A 19,284-nucleotide genomic window follows, 5' to 3' on the forward strand; every position below is an offset into this window, starting at 1 on the left:
ATCAAACATCACAATTAAACATGCCAAAGGAGAAGCCATGTTGTAAAATGTCCACTGAACCCATCCAAACATCTCAGACCCATTCTTTGCTGACTTCTAGAATCCCATTTTAAAATAGTTTTTCTTTCTTTTTTTAAACAAGAGAAAGACAGAAAGATGTTGGTAAATGCTAACTGTCCATATTCACATAGAGACCCAGTGTACTCTCCAAGCCCAACATACAGAGCCAGCAGGAAGAAAGCTAGAATTGAATGCTCTGCTACGCAGGGGCCTAGAGCCCTCCAGCTTCCAGCAGAGCGAAGGAGGTAGGTTTTTCTTTTTTTCCACGGAGCTGGGTGGTGGTGATTCCATACAGTTTTTGCTCAGACAGGAAGGGATAAAAATGAATTTCGAACTGAAAGCGTTAGAGCCTCTTTTCCCATTGTATTCTGCTCAAGGTATTTCCCCCAAAATAACTTGAGAACCATAGTGTAGAGAAACCTCAAGAACAGGGAGACTGAGCACAAGTTGGGGGCGGGGGGGGGAAAGACTCCAACTTGCTCCCAGGGACTGGAGAAAATGTAAAAAAAAAAAAAAAAAAGGAAGGCTGGAATCCATCAGTGTTCTATTACTCATCTCCTTCATCCTCCTCTCCTTCCTCCCCTTCATTATCATCTTGGCTCATGTTTATTTCCTAAAATTATTTTGGGTGGGGTGTGGTGGCTCACGCCTGTAATCCCAGCACTGGGGAGGCCGAGGCGGGTGGATCACCTGAGGTCAAGAGTTCGAGACCAGCCTGGCTAACAGAGTGAAACCCCGTCTCTACTAAAAAGACAAAAATCAGCCCGGTGCGGTGGCAGGCGCCTGTAATCCCAGCTACTGGGGAGGCTGAGGCGGGAGAATCGCTTGAATCCGGGGGCGGAGGTTGCAGTGAGCCGAGATTGCGCCACAGCACTCCAGCCTGGGAGACAGAGCCAGACTCCAACTCCAAAAAAATACAAAAGTATTTTTGGCTTTTCATTCACTTTGACTTAACATAGTTAAACACATACCCTCCAAAGAGACATTCATTTCTGGGTGGGTTAAATGCTACCTATTGCAAAACAATTTTAAACTGGTTTACATTAGTTAAAAATAAATAAATAAATAAATAAATAAATAAAAGGACAAAGCAGTCCCTGCAGACTAAGCTGCCGCTGCCCGAATAAGATAAGCTAAATCGGCTCCTAAAATTTAAAAAGTCTTCCTTTCATCATGCCCCCTGGAAGGTAGCTATCAACATTTCACGGTTTAGTATAAAGTCGAAGATGCTCAGAAACATTAAGACAAGTGTCCTTACTGTGCCACCGAAACGCTAAAGGGAGTCAGCTTTTAACAAACGTTTAACGGAGTAGGTCCCAGAGTCCAAATTGGATTTCATCGACTGTTAAAGCTTTCGGGTCTCAGCTGCTGGCACAACGAACTTTCCCAAGACCTTGGGGACTGGCAGCCGACCCGCCACCCTGGAGAGCGGAAGTGCGGAGAGACGCCGGACGCCCCCGCTCGGGGATAAGACGCCGACCGCCTGACGCTCTGGCCTGCTAGGTCTCGACTCGGTAGCCGGAAGTCCTCTAGCGTTCGCCTTTAGGAAGCGGAAGTAAGAGGGCGGCCGGCAGCCGGGCAATTGCCTTGCGAGGCTGGGTGTTGAGCCGAGCCGCGGGAAAGGCGCGTGTCGGCTTCTCACTGGCGCAGCCTGCACCGCCGCTGCAGCCCCGCCCCGCCCTGGCGTTGTCCCTGGCCCTGTGGCGGACTAACCACGGCCCGGGGATAGGCGGCAAGGGAGACGCGAGCGGTGCGTGTGCCGCAGCTGCGCTGCCGGTGACAGGTACCCAGGGGTGGCGTGAGGAGGCCTCATGGACGGAGAGAGGGTTTGGAGCGCAGGGCGACCCTGTGCCCCCGTCACATTGAGCTTTCGCCTCTACCGTGACTCAGTTTCCCCTCTGGTGTCCCATCCCTTCCCCTTTTCGCGAGCGCCCTGAGTTGCCCTCAGTGGTGGTCTTGGCAAGGTATCGCTTCCGCGGGGGTGGCGGCTGGCTCTGTTCAGAGATCTTGAACCTTTTCTGAAGAGCTTTGGATCCTTGTGCCCAAGTGCAGAAGGAAGTGGGGGAAGTGTCCTACCATGAATTTAGACCAAGCTTGATCCTCAGTGAGTTGAGAACCAGCACTTTGCTGGACCCTGATTGCAGAACGACGTGCCTTTTAAAATAGATTTCTATTTTCCCTAAAATGAATTCGGGTTGATGTGCCTTGGTTGCTGTTTTCGTGTAATACTGTGATCTGTTGGCTGGAAATTGGACGATCCGGTTTCACTTTTAGTGTGGGACCTGCCAGATTGAGATCTGCAGCGTCGCCAATAACTTATAGATGTGAACTGTTTTTGTTCCTTGGCCAGAATCTGCAGTTGTTTTGCATTTCTTGCCAGATTTGAGAAGGAGCATATTTTGTTCGTTTGAAGTCCTGGGGTCTTTTGCCTTATTGTGCCACACTAACAGTTTCGGAAACATTCACTGATGCACTAGCCAGCCAATTTTAGTGTAAAATGCGCTCTTTCTTTCAATAATCTTACACTTGCAAGCGTTTGAAGACCTTTTAAATAGCTATTTAACAGCACCAAAAAACTTGGAATGATTGTAGCTTTTCACTTTGCTTTTTTTTTTTTTTAAGCAAGTCGAATTTAGCAACACTTGACTTCCTTTGATAAACTTAGCTGAAGCTTATTTTAAAAAAATTCTTATTTATTTTTTTGTAGAGATGAGGTCTTGTTTTGTCCCAGTCTGATCTTGAACTCCTGGCCACATGAAACTTATTAAAGGAAGTGAGCATAATACTCGTATAGTAGCATAGCACATTTATAATGCACATTGAACTTCAGGGGAATATATTAAACTATGAAGAAAATTCTTTTAGAATTTTCCTGCAGCTGTCTGTGAGCATTTTCTTTTTTAAGTTTCCCTGTAACAATACAAGACAATGTGATAATTTTCTTTTTTCTTTTTTTTTTTTGAGATGGAGTTTCGCTCTTGTCTTCTAGGCTGGAGTGCAATAATGAGGTGTTCTCGGCTCACTACAACCTCTGCCTCCGCGGTTCAAGTGATTCTCATGCCTCTGCGTCCCAAGTAGCTGGGATTACAGGCACGTGCCACCACGCCCAGCAAATTTTTTGTATTTTTTGTAAAGATGGGGTTTCACCATGTTGGCCAGGCTGGCCTCGAATTCTTGACCTCAGGTGATCCACCCGCCTTGGCCTCCCAAAGTGCTAAGATTGTAGCAGGACAAGCCACAGACAAAACCCCTCAGACACCGAGTTAAAGAAGGAAAGGTTTTATTTGGCCGGGAGCTTTGGCAAGACTCACATCTCCAACAATGGAGCTCCCCAAGTGAGCAATTGCTGTCCCACTTTAAGGGGGTCCGCGTGAGAGGATCGTGATCGATTGAACAAGCAAGGGGTACATGACTGGGGGCTGCATGCTCCAGTAAGAACAGAAGAGAACAGGACAGGGATTTTCACAGTGCTTTTCTATAGAATGTCTGTGATCTAGAGATAACATAACCCATTAGGTCAGGGGTCCATCTTTAACTACCAGGCCCAGGGTGTGGTGCGGGGCTGTCTGCTTGTGGATTTCATTTCTGCATTTTAGTTTTTACTTCTTTCTTTAGAGGCAGAAATTCGGCATAAGACAATATGAGGGGTGATCTCCTCCCTTAGGATTACAGGTGTGAACCACCACGCCCAGCCTGATGTGATCATTTTCATATCAGATGTGTAATAACCACTTCTAGCTGAAATTAGATTTATGTGGTTCACAGGAAATGGTTTTGCTAATAGATACATAGTAAATGTGTGTTATGCTTAATAATTTGAGAAGTTAATTTGTTTCTTTAAAAGGATACTTCCTAATATTTTTCCTTGCTACTATCATATATATAGAATCTCAGATGGCCATGTATAAACTTGCAGATTGCATTTTTTTTTTTTTTTGAGACAGCTGTCACCCAGGCTGGAGTGCAGTGGCACGTTCTTGGCACACTGCAGCTTCCGCACCCTCCAGGCTTAAGCAACCACCATACCTGGCTACTTTTTGGTATTTTTAGTAGAGACGGGGTCTCATTATGTCTCCCAGGCTGGTCTCGAACTCCTGAGCTCAAGCGATCCACCTGCTTTGGCCTCCCACAGTGCTGGGATTACAGGCGTGAGCCACCCTGCTGGGCCTGCATATTGTTTTCTAGGAGTCTTTTTTTTTTTTAAACTAAAAAAAACTATTATTTTAGTTTAAAAATGGGAGAAGAAAAAGTTGGTGATGACTTAGAATTTTCATGCCTTTCCTGTTTTCCAAAAAGTGTAAAGGGTTTTTTTTTTTTTTTTGAGACAAGATCTCACTGCCCAGCTGGAGTACAGTGGTGCTGTCCCTGCTCACTGCAACTTTAAACAATCCTCTGATTTCAGCCTCCCAAGTAACTAGGACCCCTGCCCTGGTAATTTTTAAGTTTTTTGTAGAGGTGAGATCCGTGTCGCTCAGGCTGGTCTTGAACTGACCTCCAGCAATCCTCCTGGGCTGACCTCCCTAAATGCTGGGATTATAGGTGTGAGCCACCATGCCTGGCTCATAATATTTATTAATATTCCCTATATTTTACTGCAAATAAATAAGGAAGAGATAGTGTTTTAATTTTTTTATTTTTATTTTTTGTTCGTGAGACAGAGTCTTGCTCTGTTGCCCAGGCTGGAGTATAGTGGCATGATCTTGCTCATTGCAACCTCCACCTCCTGGCCTCAGGTGATCCTCCCCGCTCAGCCTCCTACAGATGGTTGCTGATAGTTGGGCCTAGAACTTGTTAAAGAGTGTTTTCTGTTTATTCATCATGCCGCAAGTATAATGCCTATGATCATGCAACACCACATGGCACATTCTGATGGCCATTATCTCAGACTGTTTGTCTTTTTAAGCAACATTTAAGGACCCCTAGGGTCAGAGTGATAAGGGAGCCTATAAAATGAAGACATACTCAAACCAGAGACCGCTCCTCTTCCCATTCCTCTTCCCCTTCTCCTCCTCCTCCTTCTTTCTTCTTTCCTCCTCCTCCTGTCCCGCTCTCCTCCTGTCCCGCTCTCCTCCTATCCCGCTCTGTTGCCCAGATGCAGCATGGACCTCCTGGGCCCAAGCTATCTTTCCATCTCGGCCTCCCAAGTAGCTGGGACCATAGGTGCATGCCACCATGCCTGGCTGATTTATTAATTTTTTTTTGTTTCAAAAGAAGCTGGCAGTGCCTAAACTTAAAATGCTTCTAAGAGCCACTTTTCTATTTGGTGTAGTTTATTTTGCTTTTGCCCATCGTTCTTCAGAGATATTGTGTGTTATATGAAGCAGGATGTTAACACGAATGATGCTTTTTATAAAAGGAAGGTATTGACTGGTCCCCAATGTGGACGGCCTCCCTCAATGATAGATTTTATAAGCAGTATGAAGGAACTGGGATGAGACGGAAGTGAACCTTAGCAGAGCGAACATCCTGAAGCCAAGGACAGGTTAGTGCTTCCCACATAGTCATCCCCCTTTAGCTCTCATTCAGTTGGGTAGAGCTTGGATGCTGACTTTTCTGTGGCTCAGGGGAGGTCTGATTAGGGTTCTGTTAGGTGGACTTTTGGGATGAAAATCAGAGACATCTGCAGCTGGACACCTTTTTCTGAAATTGGATGCTGTCTGTGAGGATCTTGACAGGCTTGGAGCGGCTACTGAGGGAGTCAGGAGGCCTGCATTCTGTGGCCATCCACTTTGCCAGTGACCCCAGATCCCTCATTTTGTGGATGGGGACAGTTGGCTTGGCAAGCCACTAAAATTTTACATTTATTTCAGAACCTGTCTGAGTTTACATTTGAGACCCGTTATGTTCGTTTCCTAGGGCTACCACAACAAAGTATCACAAACTGGGTGCCTTAGAACAACAGACATTTACTGTCTCACAGGGCTAGAAATCCTTAAAGTTTCACAGGACCACGTTCCCGCTGAAATCTTCTTAGGAGAATCTGTCTTTGACTCTTCAGCTTCTGGTAGTTTCAGGCATTCCTTAGCTTACAGTATAATTTTAGTGTGTGCCTCTGTCTTCACCTGGTGCTTCCCTGGGTCTCTACATAGTTGTCCCTCTGTGCTGTCTATCTCTGTCCAGATTTCTCCTCTTTATAACGTCAGTCATTGGATTAGTGCCCACCTAATAACCTTGTTTTAACTGATGACCTCTGTAAAGACTGTATTTACAAATAAGTTGACATTACGAGGTACTGGGGGAGAGGATTTCCATATCTTTTTTGGGGGACACAGTTCAACCCTTAATATCCATCATTTATATTTTCATCTATCTCATCTTTGCTTTCCTGCTTTATACAGTATGGTTGTGTGCAAGCTGGTGTGCCACCAACTGATTTTTATACCCCTGTATAGTGTAGATTCCTTGGGAAATGAAGCAGAGCCTTTGTAGGAAAGAATGTAATAACCTAAATGCCTTCAGTTACAGTATCAGTCACTCAGCAAATGTCTGTTGGACTAGCTAGATATTAAGTGCTATTATATGTCAGAAGCATTTCTGTTTCGCTAACTTATGTTATTTTGTGTCTCCAAGTATTAGGATTGTTATTTTGTGTCTCCAAGTATGAGGTTAAAATTACCTTGTAGCAGGCCAGGCCCGGTGGCTCACGCCTGTAATCCCAGCACTTTGGGAGGCTGAGGCCCGCAGATCGCAAGGTCAGGAGTTTGAGACCAGCCTGGCCAACATGGTGAAACCCTGTGTCTACTGAAGATACAAAAAATTAGCAGGGTGTGGTTGTGCGTGCCTGTAATCCCAGCTACTCGGGAGGCTGAGGCAGGAGAATTGCTTGAATCTGGGAGACAGAGGTTGCATGAGCCGAGATCGCACCACTGCACTCCAGCTTGGGCGACAGAGCGAGACTCCGTCTCAAAAAAAAATTTCCTTGTAGCAAAACTTTTTTTCTTTTTTTCCTTTTAGGAGTTTGCTATAAAATGGGAGTTCTGATTGTACTCACTGTTCTGTGGCTGTTCTCCTCAGTAAAGGCCGACTCAAAAGCCATTACCACCTCTCTTACAACAAAATGGTTTTCCACTCCGTTGTTGTTAGAAGCCAGGTAAGAGAATGTTTTTTTCCCCCCACGTATTTCAGTATAAATATAGGCTCTGACAGTGAACATTCAGGAGCTTTTTAAGCAGTGAGATTATCATCAAATGCATTTATGAAGAGCCTCTTTCAGTGTGCACTGTGGTATGTACTGTACAAAGGCTGTTAGGGCATAGCATCATTCAGTAGGACAAGGGCTATGTGGGTTTATAGAGATATGTAGAACTTTAGACAAATAACTGTGTTGGATAAGTTAGTATGTTACTTTCCAAAAAGCATAACAAGGGAAGAGAGAGTTGTGTTTATTTATTTATTTATTTTTGGAGACAGGTCTCGCTCTGTTTCCCAGGCTGGAGTGCAGTGATGAGATCTTGGCTCACTGTGACCTCCGCCTCGTGGGTTCAAGGGATTCTCATGCCTCTGCCTCCCGAGTAGCTGGGATTACAGAGATGCTCCACCACACCCTGCTATTCTTTGTATTTTTAGTAGAGATGGGGTTTCACCATGTTGGCCAGGCTGGTCTTGAACTCCTCAGTCTCATGTGATCTGCCCACTTTGGCCTCCCAAAGTGCTGGGATTACAGATGTGAGCCACTGTGCCTGCACAGTTGTATTCGAATTTTCTCCTTATTTGAAGGAAGTTTTAAGAGGTGATTGATAAAAGGAAAAGAAGAGGGCTTAGCAACGTGGGGGAAAGAGGACTTATTTCCCATAAGAACCTGGAAGAAGGCTGGGTGCAGTGACTCACGCCTGTAATCCCAACAGTTTGGAAGGACAAGGTGGGTTGATCACCTGAGGTCAGGAGTTCGAGACTAGCCTAACAACAATTAGCTGTGCGTGCTGGCGCGTGCCTGAGCATCAGATTAGGAGATTATGCCCATGCAGCTCAATCTTTCTTTTTAAATGATAGAAACGGTGGCTAGGTACAGTGGCTCATGCCTGTAAATCCCAGCACTTTGGGAGGCTGAGGTGGGTGAACTGCTTGAGTCCAGGAGTTTGAGACCAGCCTGGGCAACATGGGGAAACCCCATCTCTCCAAAAAAAAAAAAATAGCTGAGTGTGATGGTTCGTACCTGTAGTCCCAGCTACTTGGGAGGCTGAGTGAAAGAATCACTGGAGCCCAGGAGGCGGAGCTTGCGGTGAGCCAAGATCACGCCATTGCACTCCAGCCTGGGCAACAGAGCAAGACTCCGTCCAAAAAAAAAAAAAAAAAAGAGAAAGAAATTACCTTCCAATTAAAATGGGTAGAATTTTTCATAAAACAACAGTTGTCTTAAAATTAGTGAAACACAATATAGTAAATAATTTCATGAGAAATTTTGTATTCCAAGTGTGCTTTTCAGCTAGTGTTTGTAAGTAAATATAGTGAGATATCTGTCTGTATAGGTAGAACTTAAATGCTTATGGATGGAAACTTATTTGATTGTATCTCGAGTAATCTAGAGGTAGAACTAGCAGAGACTATCCAAAGGATAAGTGTGGGTAGACTGAGCAGCAAGCACTTGGTAAGTCTTAGCGTTTGAATGTGCTAGAAATTGAGACTGTCACATCGTTTCGATCAGCCTTGTGGTCTGCCTTCTTCATCTTCAATTTAGAATTTTTTTTTTTTTTTTTTTTCTTTTTTGAGAGTGTTTGAGACAAGGTCTGTCTCTGTTTTTCAGGCTAGTGTAGTGGTGTGATCTCAGCTTACTGCAGCCTCTGCCTCCTGGGCTCAAGCCATCCTCCCACCTAGGCCTCCCTAGCAGCTGGGACTATAGGCGTAAGCCACCACCCCTGGCTTATTTTTGTATTTTGTATAGAGACGGAGTTTCACCGTGTTGGCCAGGCTGGTCTCGAACTCCTGAGCTCAAGTGATCCACCTGCCTCGGCCTCCCACAGTGGTGGAATTACAGGTGTGAGCCACCGCGCCTGGCCTCTAGAGTTTTGTATTCTAACATTTTCCCCTTAATTCCTAGAAAAATGTGGATGAAGAATTTTGCTATGTTGATTATGTGAACGAATGGTTGCACCTCTTAAAGAGAAAGCCTCATTTAATATTGCCAAAAGGACCCGTGGGAAGGGGCATGCAGCAGCCGGTCTTGACTAGCTCAGGAGCCTAGCAGACTTTCTGCTAAATAGACTTCCTGCCATCGCCTCTCTCTGCCTTTCTTTCTCAGCATGGAAGTGGCAGAACAAAGACAAAACCATCGTATATATTTCATAGTGATCACTAACTTGATAAATGGCTCCAGCTTCTCCAATGTTTGAACTTTATTAGATACGGCGTAGTAGTAAATGTGAAGTGGCTCTTTTTTTAGAGTTCTTATGGTGGGGAAAAAAAGCCCAATAAAGCAAATAACAAACAAAAAAAACAGTGACTGGAGATATTTTGAGACTGCCTGAGCTAGACCGCCTGAGCCTGGACCCTAAAAACTAAAGTTTTTCTTTTCCTTTTTGCTAATCTTATTTTGGATGATTTGTTTGGTATAAATCTGTCATTGAGATTTACAACCCCTCCCCCCAGCCCCACTTTGTTTTTGAGACAGAGTCTCATTTTGTCGCCCAGGCTGGAGTTCAGTGGCACCATCTTGGCTCACTGCAACCTCTGCCTCCCAGGTTCAAGCCCATTCTCATTCTCCTGCCTTAGCCTCCCGAGTAGCTGGGATTACAGGCATGTGCCAGCACGCCTGGCTAATTTTTACATTTTTAGTAGAGACGAGGTTTTACCATGTTGGCCAGGCTAGTCCGAACTCCTGACCTCAGGTGATCTGCCCGCCTTGGCCTCCCAAAGTGCTGGGATTACAGGCATGAGCCACCACGCCTGGCCAAGATTTACTATCACTTTCTGATTCATTTTGTAAAATTAACTGTAACAGTTGTTTTTGTGAGATTCTGTTTAACATTCTTTTTTTTTTTTTTTGAGGCGGAGTCTCACTCTGTCGCCCAGGCTGGAGTGCAGTGGCGCAATCTTGGCTCACTGCAAGCTCCACCTCCTGGGTTCACGCCATTCTCCTGTCTCAGCCTCCCGAATAGCTGGGACTACAGGCGCCCACCACCATGCCCGGCTAATTTTTTGTATTTTTAGTAGAGACGGGGTTTCACCGTGTTGGCAAGGATGGTCTTGATCTCCTGACCTCGTGATCCGCCCGCCTCGGCCTCCCAAAGTGCAGGGATTATAGGCGTGAGCCACCACGCCCGGCCAACATTCTTTTTTTAAGATGGAGTTTGCTCTTGTTGCCCAGGCTAGAGTGCAACGGCGTGATCTTGGCTCACCGCAACCTCCGCCTCCCAGGTTCAAGCTATTCTCCTGCCTCAGCCTCCTGAGTAGCTGGGATTACATGCATGCACCACCACACCTGGCTAATTTTGTAATTTTTTTTTTTTTAGTAGAGACAGGGTTTCTCTATGTTGGTCAGGCTGATCTGGAACTCCCCACCTCAGGTGATCCCTCCTCCTTGGCCTCCCAAAGTGCTGAGATTACAGGTGCGAGCCACCGTACCCGGCCTCTGTTTAACATTCTTACCCTGAATTACATTTCGTTACTTTCACTTTTATTTACACTAATTTCTTGATATTCGTACATTCTTGATCATTGTACTAGAAGATTCCTATGGCATAAAACTATGGAGTTTTGAGAAAGAATGCTAAATTTGCCAGCCCTAATTGCTCGATATTTTCAGTTTCTTTGGTCACTGTGAGGCGAACTGGGTATACTGTTTTCTTCATCAACTTGCTTATCACAAGCATTTCCCCCTTTCATGATATCCCTGGTCATTTGCCATTTTGTTTTATTTTTATTTTTATTAATTTTTTTCCTTGGCATGTGAAGTAAGAGCTACATTTGCCATTTTGGTTTACTATTTTTAGGCCCCTTCTCCTGTGGCTGTTGGTATACAGTTTGCCAAGGTAATACGACATGTAGGCAACTCATAGAAATGAACTATGCTTATTTGAATCCACTTAGTATTCACCTCCAGAGCTAGCAGAGCCCACCATTCTTCATTCTTATGTCTGCGGGAGACCCTGATGAAGGATCCAGGTACTCTGTCCATCTGGTTAAGGATGAAGGGTCAGAATCTTTTACTACACTTTATGGCATGCGGCCACCACAGATCTTTTGCCTTCCTTGCGTCTATCCGTCAGGGACTAAAAATATTCCTGTTGTGTATTTTTAGATTGGACCTGATGTTTGTGAAGGAGTTGTAGCTTTGTGGTTGTCAATGAAGTGATACTTATCTTTAATTGAAGTGAAACACTAAGTGTGTTTTCTGCAGCTTAGCTACAGAAATATTACATAAGCAGCTATTATTAAAATCAAAACTAATAATCATTTATTGAGTGCTAAATTTTGTAATGACCCAGAATGTAGCGTGATAGAAGTATAAATTAAATGGACATGAATTTATATTCAGCTTTTCCATTGACTCACTCTTTGTCTGTAAGCAAGTTAGTAGCATCTCTGAATTACAGCTTATTTACTTGAAAAACGGTTATATCTGAGGGTGGCTGTGTGGATTTGAGGACACAAGTAAATATGCCAAGCTTAGTGACCGTCACGTCATAGACCCTCCTTAAATATTAGTTTCTTCTCTCCTTCTAGTTCTACACAGAAGGAAGACCAATGCTGATCTCCCACAATGGCTTTGGAAATCTAAGAAAACAAGTTGCTACCCTATTCGTACTATCTTGTGGGCATTCATTCTGGTTGTTTGTAGCTTTTTTTGTGTTGTAGATTAAAAACTTGTCCTAGATTATGGCATTTCAAAACATTTACATATGGAGAGAATGGTATAATGTACTCTCTCTGCACCCATCACCCTGTTTTAACAATTATCAATTTAAGTATAATAACCACCATCACCACCACCTTCTCTCCTCCCGCACTAGAAGATTTTAAAGCAAATCCCAGACATCATATAATTTGTAAAATCATGATTTTTGGGGGGAGGGGGAGGGAGTTTCACTCTTGTTGCCCAGGTTGGAGTGCAATGGCGTGATCTCGGCTCACTGCAGTCTCCCACTCCTGGGTTCAAGTGATTCTCCTGCCTCAGCCTCCTGAGTAGCTGGGATTGCAGGCGCCCGCCACCACCCTTGACTAATTTTTTCTATTTTTAGTGGAGATGGGGTTTCACCATGTTGGCCAGACTGGTCTCGAACTCCTGACCTCAGATGTTCCACCCACCTCTGCCTCCCAAAGTGCTGGGATTATAGGTGTGAACCACCGCGCCCGGCCTGTAAAATAATAATTTATACTCAGTGGAATAAGTGTTATATAAGAAGCTAAAAAAACAAAAAGCAACAAAAATATGCTTTAAAAAAAGGCAGCATTTCTTTAATAATATCTTGTATTGTTCTTCTCTCCCCTGGGTTGTTTCAGTGGATCTAGTAAGCAATATTAGGACTGTTCCAAGTTTAGACCTTGTAAGACTTATGTAGGCAGTGGGGTGAAAAGAATGTATGTTTCAAGAAGCTTCCCTGTAATTGTATGAAAAGCATGTATTTGTGTGTGGCCTTTACTGGGAGAGTCTTAGCCTGATTGAATCTTAGTTTTCACCACACTGGTGAGTGTGTCACCTTGCCCTTCTCTGCTTATCTTGTGAATGTGCCCTTAATTAATTAATTTAGTGTTTATTTGCACATCCTGGTGTATCTGTCTTAGTACTTGTTTTCTTAGACTATAAGCTATGCTAAGCTTGGTGTGGTGTCTATGTCAGTTACTAGAAAGCCTAGAAAAATACTACTCTCAAGGAGGCATTAAGAAATTTAATATATTATGATAATGGGTATTTTCAGAAACCTATTTTTAGAGAAGCTGTGCATTACCGGGAAATGTGTCTTATTTTTCCCATATTTCTGTGTCTAGCTGTGGAGTAGAGTGAGATTGTACACCTCAGTGTTGACAAGTAATGGGAAGGTCTTCCTTTGGCTAGGTAAGCTGAGATCCAGATCTGTAGTTTGCTTTAAGACAGGGAAAGATCACTACTGCATTAGTATTATGGCTCAGAGGAGAAGATAAGCAGTTGACATGAGTCATTCAATTACTACATGCATTTCCTTTTAGGGGTTTTAGACTCTTGAATGAAGGGAAATTTAGATTGGCCATTATTTTAGTAGTGTAAAGTTGAAAAAAAATTAAGATGGCATTAAGTTCTTGGATCTGATTTTGTTAGATCAGTGCTAATTTTAAACTAAGTTTGGTGATCTTGAAAATTTGGATTTAGGGGTGTTAAAAGATTACAACATGCTGTCTTTAGTCTCCCAGAAATTTTTCTGCGGTTCATATTTTACTGTGGGAGAACTTTAGGCAAAACATATTTTTTGTTCTTTGTAAGGCCTTTCAGAAAATAAGTAAACAGAACTAATACTAGAATCATCAGTTCCTAGTTCTGCTTCCACTACTTACAGTATTTTTGTCAGTGGGGTTTCATAAGCTTTCTTTATATTGAGACTCCCTGTTATGTTTTTATTATTCCAAATTTCTTAAGAAATAGCTATTAGGTGAAAAAGTTCATAGGCTAAGTTATTGATAACTAATATGCTGGTAGGACTTGCTTATCATTAAAAACATATACATAAAGGGGTATTATATATTATAGATTAAAAGTCAAACTACGGACATTTGGAAACTTCAAAACTTATTTTTACTGTCTTTAGTCATATAGCTTATATTAGAAAATTTTATTAAGTTGTTTTATTTCTGATCTTTTCTCCCAGTGAGTTTTTAGCAGAAGACAGTCAAGAGAAATTTTGGAATTTTGTAGAAGCCAGTCAAAATATTGGATCATCAGATCATCACGGTAAAATTGAAGCAAATGCTTCTTTGACTTTGGTGTCTGGGAATATATTAGGAAAAAATGGTCTCTGTATAGTATGTGTGGCATGGCTGTTAATGGAAAACATTGTTGTCTTTAATGATTGGAGTTATGATCGTGGTCAGGAAGAGCCAACACAACACAAATAGTTATTTTTGAAGCAGTTTATAACTTTGGCTATAAGTGGTACCTTTGTTTTTTTCCCCTCTTGTTTTTGTTCTATCATGATCCTTTATTAAAGTGCTATGTGAATATTTTGTGGAAGTACATTTCATTTTAAGTCATTCAGTATTAATAACCATCTAATCTGATTCACTGTTTTTTTTTTGTTATGAACTAATTACACAACTGATCTATTATCTGTTAAGTTCATTGTCATTAAGTTAGTATCATCCAGAATGTTTTCCATTATGCCTGCCAGCCACCCACAACTTGAGTGTTAAGGTGTCAAATTAATGATTTATCCTGTAAAACCTCATTTACAGTTTTTATGATGTGCTTTCACATTTTTTAAACTTGGTATAAGCTATATAGGGTGTAAACATTAATAGTTGGATATGCTGATATATGCGTAGTTAAAACCTTGAATATTAATTTACATTGACAGATATAGGTTATTATTTTTTTTTTAATTTTTATTTTTTGAGACGAAGTCTTACTTTGTTTCCAAGCTGGAGTGCAGTGGCGTGATCTGGGCTCACTGCAACTTCCGTCTCCCAGGTTCAGTCATTTCTCCTGGTTCCAAGTTGCTGGCATTACAGGCATTCGCCACTACACCTGGCTAATTTTTGTATTTTTAGTAGAGATGGGGTTTCCCCATGTTGGCCAGGCTGGTCTCGAACTTTTGACCTCGAGTGATCCACCCGCCTCAGCCTCCCGAAGTGCTGGTATTACAGGCATGAGCCACCGTACCTGGCCAGATACAGGTTCTTACAGAATAGGAACTGTTTCAAAATTGTGTGATTGCTGTTGATGTTAATGGGTTGGCTTTTTTTCTTCTTTTAAAATTATTTAATTAAAAAAAAAAATACAATGGAGATGAGGTCTGTCCCATTGTGTTGCCCAGGCTGGTCTCAAACTTCTGGGCTCAAGTGATGCTCCCAACGCAGCCTCCTAAAGTTCTGGGATTACAGGCATGAACCACTGTACCTGGCCTGTATTGATTTTTTAACTTTTTAATTTTTTATTAAAATAATACATATTTTAAAAGTTGTCTGAATCTTTTTGTTTTGTTTTTATTTTATTTCACTTTTTTCACTTGGTGTGATCTATCCAAATATTTATTTTATTTTATTTATTATTTTTTATTTAGGCTAATTAAAAATTTTTTTTGTGTAGAGACAGGGTCTCGTGTGTTGTCCAGGCTGGTCTTAAACTCCTGAGACTCAAGCGATCCTCCTGCCTCGGCATTCCAAAGTGCTGGGATTACAGGCGTGAGTGACTGCACCCAGCTAGATTTTATTTATTTTTTTGAGACAGAGTCTCGCTCTGTCACCAGGCTGGACTGCAGTGGCGTGATCTTGACTCACTGCAATCTCTGCCTGTTGAGCTCAAGCCATTCTCCTGCCTCAGCCTCCTGAGTAACTGGGATTACAAGTGCCCACCATTGCCCCCAGCTAATTTTTGTATTTTTAGCAGAGATGGGGTTTTGCCATGTTGGCCATGCTGGTCTCAAACTCCTGACGTCAGGCAGTCCACCCGCCTCAGCCTCCTAAAGTGCTAGGATTACAGGTGTGAGCCCCCAAGCCCAGCCTATTTTGATTTTGGAAACAGAGTCTGGCTCTGGAGGCTGGAGTGCAGTGGTGTGAGCATAGCTCACTACAATCTTGAACTCCTGAGCTCAAGCAGTCTTCGTGCTTCATCTTCCTTAGTAGCTGGTGTTATAGGTGCGTGCAGCTAGGCCTGCCTAATTTTTACATTTTGTTAAGATGGGTCTTGCTATGTTGCACTTGCTGGTCTCAAACTCCTGGCCTCGAGGCATCCCTGCCCCGCCTCCCACCTTGGCCTCCTAAAGTGATGGGATTACAGGGGTGGGCCACCATGCCCAGCCTGAATCTTTTTTTTTTTTTTTTGGCAATATAGATATGTCAATATTTTAAACAAGCATCTGTAAGTTTTACTAATTTCAAGGCAACTAGAATTAAGTTATCAAAAAATACTTTATTTTTAAGATTTTATAGAACAAATTTATCAAAGTGGATTTATAATCAAATTTGAACTTTGACATTTAAAATGACATTTTTTTCAGTAAAAATGATAATACATATTCATTAAAGCTATAGGAGTATGAGTTCTATGAACAACATAAAAGTGTGTTAAACATTTTATTTGTTTGAAATATTATTTAATTCCTGCCACCCAAGATTGACACCATTAACATTCTGGCATCATTTTGAGATATTTCTTATCTATTTTTTTACATAGAGGATGCTATTGCAGTATAGAACCTTTTATATTCTGCCTCATAAAATGTTAATATTTGTATTTTCTTTTTAAAATGGAACATTTTATTTTCTTTCTTTCTTTTTTTTTTTTTTTTTTTTTTTTGAGACGGAGTCTCGCTGTGTCACCCAGGCTGGAGTGCAGTGGCGCGATCTCGGCTCACTGCAAGCTCCGCCTCCCAGGTTCACGCCATTCTCCTGCCTCAGCCTCCGAGTAGCTGGGACTACAGGCGCCCGCCACCTCGCCCGGCTAGTTTTTTGTATTTTTAGTAGAGACGGGGTTTCACCATGTTAGCCAGGATGGTCTCGATCTCCTGACCTCGTGATCCACCCACCTCGACCTCCCAAAGTGCTGGGATTACAGGCTTGAGCCACCGCGCCCGGCCTCTTTCTTTATTTTTTGAGACAGAGTCTCCTCTTGCTCAGGCTGGAGTGCAGTGGCGCGATCTTAGCTCACTGCAACCTCTGCCTCCCGGATTCAAGTGATTTTCCTGCCTCAGCTGGGATTACAGGCGCTTGCCACCTCCCGTGGCGAATTTTTGTGTTTTTGGTAGAGATGGGGTTTCACCATGTTGGCCAGGCTGGTCTAGAACTCCTGACCTCAGGTGATCTACCCACCTCCCCCTTCCAAAGTGCTGGGATTACAGCATGAGCCACCGTGCCCTGCCTATTTTTATTTTTTAAAAAAGAGACACACAATGTTACCAGGGCTGATCTCTTGAGCTCCTGGGCTCGAATAATCCTCCTGCCTTGCCCTCCTAAAGTTTTGGGATTACAAGCGTAAGCCACTGTGCTTGTCCTTTAAAATGCAAAATTTAAGTTTTTGTGCATGGATAACATGTGATTCCCAAGTCAAAGCTATATAAAAGGTTATATGCAAATAACCTTTATATTTATATTTATAAAAATTTGAAATAATCACATTTGAACTTCGACATTTAAGATGACATTTTTTCAGTAAAAAATTATTTGTGCTGGACGCGGTGGCTCAAGCCTGTAATCCCAGCACTTTGGAAGGCTGAGACGGGCAGATCACGAGGTCAGAAGATCGCGACCATCCTGGCTAACACAGTGAAACCCCGTCTCTACTAAAAAAATACAAAAAAAAACTAGCCGGGCGAGGTGGCGGGCGCCTGTAGTCCCAGCTACTGGGGAGGCTGAGGCAGGAAAATGGCGTGAACCTGGGAGGCGGAGCTTGCAGTGAGCTGAGATCCGGCCACTGCACTCCAGCCTGGGCAACAGAGCAAGACTCTGTCTCAAAAAAAAAAAAATTTTTGTATATATAAAAAAAAATTGTTTCCTCCTTGACCCTGTTCCTTCTGTTTCTTTCCTGCTTTTTATAACATTTTAAATTAATTTGTTTAGCCTTCAGTGTTTTTTACAACAAATATATACATATGTATTCTTATTTCTCATTCTTTCTCCTAGTTAAAAAAAAATAAGTTACTATGTACATTGTTTTGTGTCCTTGCTTTTCATTTATCCTGGGGATTTTTTCACGTTAGTATTTGGATTTTTTTTCTTTAAAATAATTTGGTCCAACTTTTTGTTTAAATGCTTCTTTTCAAACTTTAAAATGTCATCAGTATTCTTTAATACTGTAACTTCCTCATCACATGCTCAGTTTTGTTTAGTTTTTGGAATAGTTACCATGTGCTAGGCATCGTGGATATAAGGATAAATAGGTCATAGCCTCTGCCTCTGGGGACCAGAAGTCTAGGCGGGGTATAGATAGACAGTGAATAAATAATTTAGTAAATGATATGATAAGTGAAAGAGGTAAACAGAGAAGTATTCTGGGATTGAGGAAGAGATTTAACTGGTCCATTGAAGCATGGGATAGGGATTGTGGAGACTTCCTGGAGTAGGTGATTTCACAGCTGAATTATTTCTGAGGAAGTACGTAGCTATCAGTCATCCAGGTAAGTGGGAAAATAGTGGTCCAGGGGAGGGAATAGTTTGAAAGGGAAGAGGAGAGGAAGAGCCCAACTGCATTGTGTATTCCAGGGAATTTTAAGCATTTGATGAGAGTTCAAGACAATATACTGGTAAAACTTGCCATCACATACCTTTGTAACACAGCTTTGTGCTTCATGAGCTATCTTCTTTAGATTTCTCTAGTCATATGCAATTACTTTGGTTAATGTTCTTCCTTGACAGGTACTGATTATTCCTATTATCATGCAATACTGGAAGCTGCATTTCAGTTTCTGTCACCTCTCCAGCAGAATTTGTTGAAATTTTGTCTGTCTCTTCGTTCCTACTCAGCTGCGATCCAAGCCTTCCAGCAGGTGGGTCCCGTGCTCTTAAAGAACAGCATTTTATGTGATGGTGAATGGATGTCATGATGAATGTATGTCATGATGAATGGATAGACTGCAGTTGTCCTGGAATTGAATTACAGAGCTATCACTTTTTTGCCTGAAATTTTCTAGGATTTATGATTTAAAAAAAGAAATAATAAGCAAAATTGATGTTAAGTCTTCAACCCGCAGATTTAAAAAAAAATAAGAAAAAGAATATCTGTATGGAAAAGAGACAGCAATATTTTATTTATGCATTGCAGCCTGGGAGATGTAATCTTGTTAAACCAATGAACCAGCATCTAATCACAGCCTGTAGTTCTAAAAAGAGTTCACAGGAAATACAGGAGGCAAGAAATGTTTAGCATCACCACAGGGATGCAGTCAGGAAAATCAAGAATACAGGAATCATTGTAGTAATCTAGTTTCTTCAATAAATAAATTATGGAAATTTCTATTGTAATTGAAAAGAAAAAGAGGGACAGAGGAACCTCAAGTTAAGAGAGACTTAAGGCCGGGCGTGGTGGCTCACGCCTGTAATCCCAGCACTTTGGGAGGCTGAGGCGGGCGGATCACGAGGTCAGGAGATCGAGACCATCCTGGCTAACAC

At 42.4% G+C, this 19,284-nt stretch overlaps 1 protein-coding gene across 2 annotated transcripts in view; it reads left to right on the top strand.

The window, feature by feature from the left end:
• The first annotated feature begins 1,618 nt into the window (after positions 1 to 1,618).
• The window catches only part of UGGT1 (UDP-glucose glycoprotein glucosyltransferase 1), a 108,125-nt gene continuing 90,459 nt past the window's right edge, over positions 1,619 to 19,284 (top strand). Inside the window, exons 1-4 of one of the 2 annotated variants that reach the window (XM_011980501.1) lie at positions 1,619 to 1,843; positions 7,015 to 7,150; positions 13,833 to 13,915; positions 18,532 to 18,662. In XM_011980501.1, the coding sequence (XP_011835891.1) occupies positions 7,029 to 7,150; positions 13,833 to 13,915; positions 18,532 to 18,662 (336 nt within the window). In that variant the 5' untranslated portion in view covers positions 1,619 to 1,843; positions 7,015 to 7,028. Of the gene's footprint in view, positions 2,025 to 7,014; positions 7,151 to 13,832; positions 13,916 to 18,531; positions 18,663 to 19,284 lie in introns of both variants that reach the window. The other variant, XM_011980500.1, reaches the window with a different exon arrangement.

Source organism: Mandrillus leucophaeus, unplaced genomic scaffold (assembly GCF_000951045.1).
Source record: "Mandrillus leucophaeus isolate KB7577 unplaced genomic scaffold, Mleu.le_1.0 Scaffold213, whole genome shotgun sequence".
Classification (NCBI taxonomy): domain Eukaryota; kingdom Metazoa; phylum Chordata; class Mammalia; order Primates; family Cercopithecidae; genus Mandrillus; species Mandrillus leucophaeus.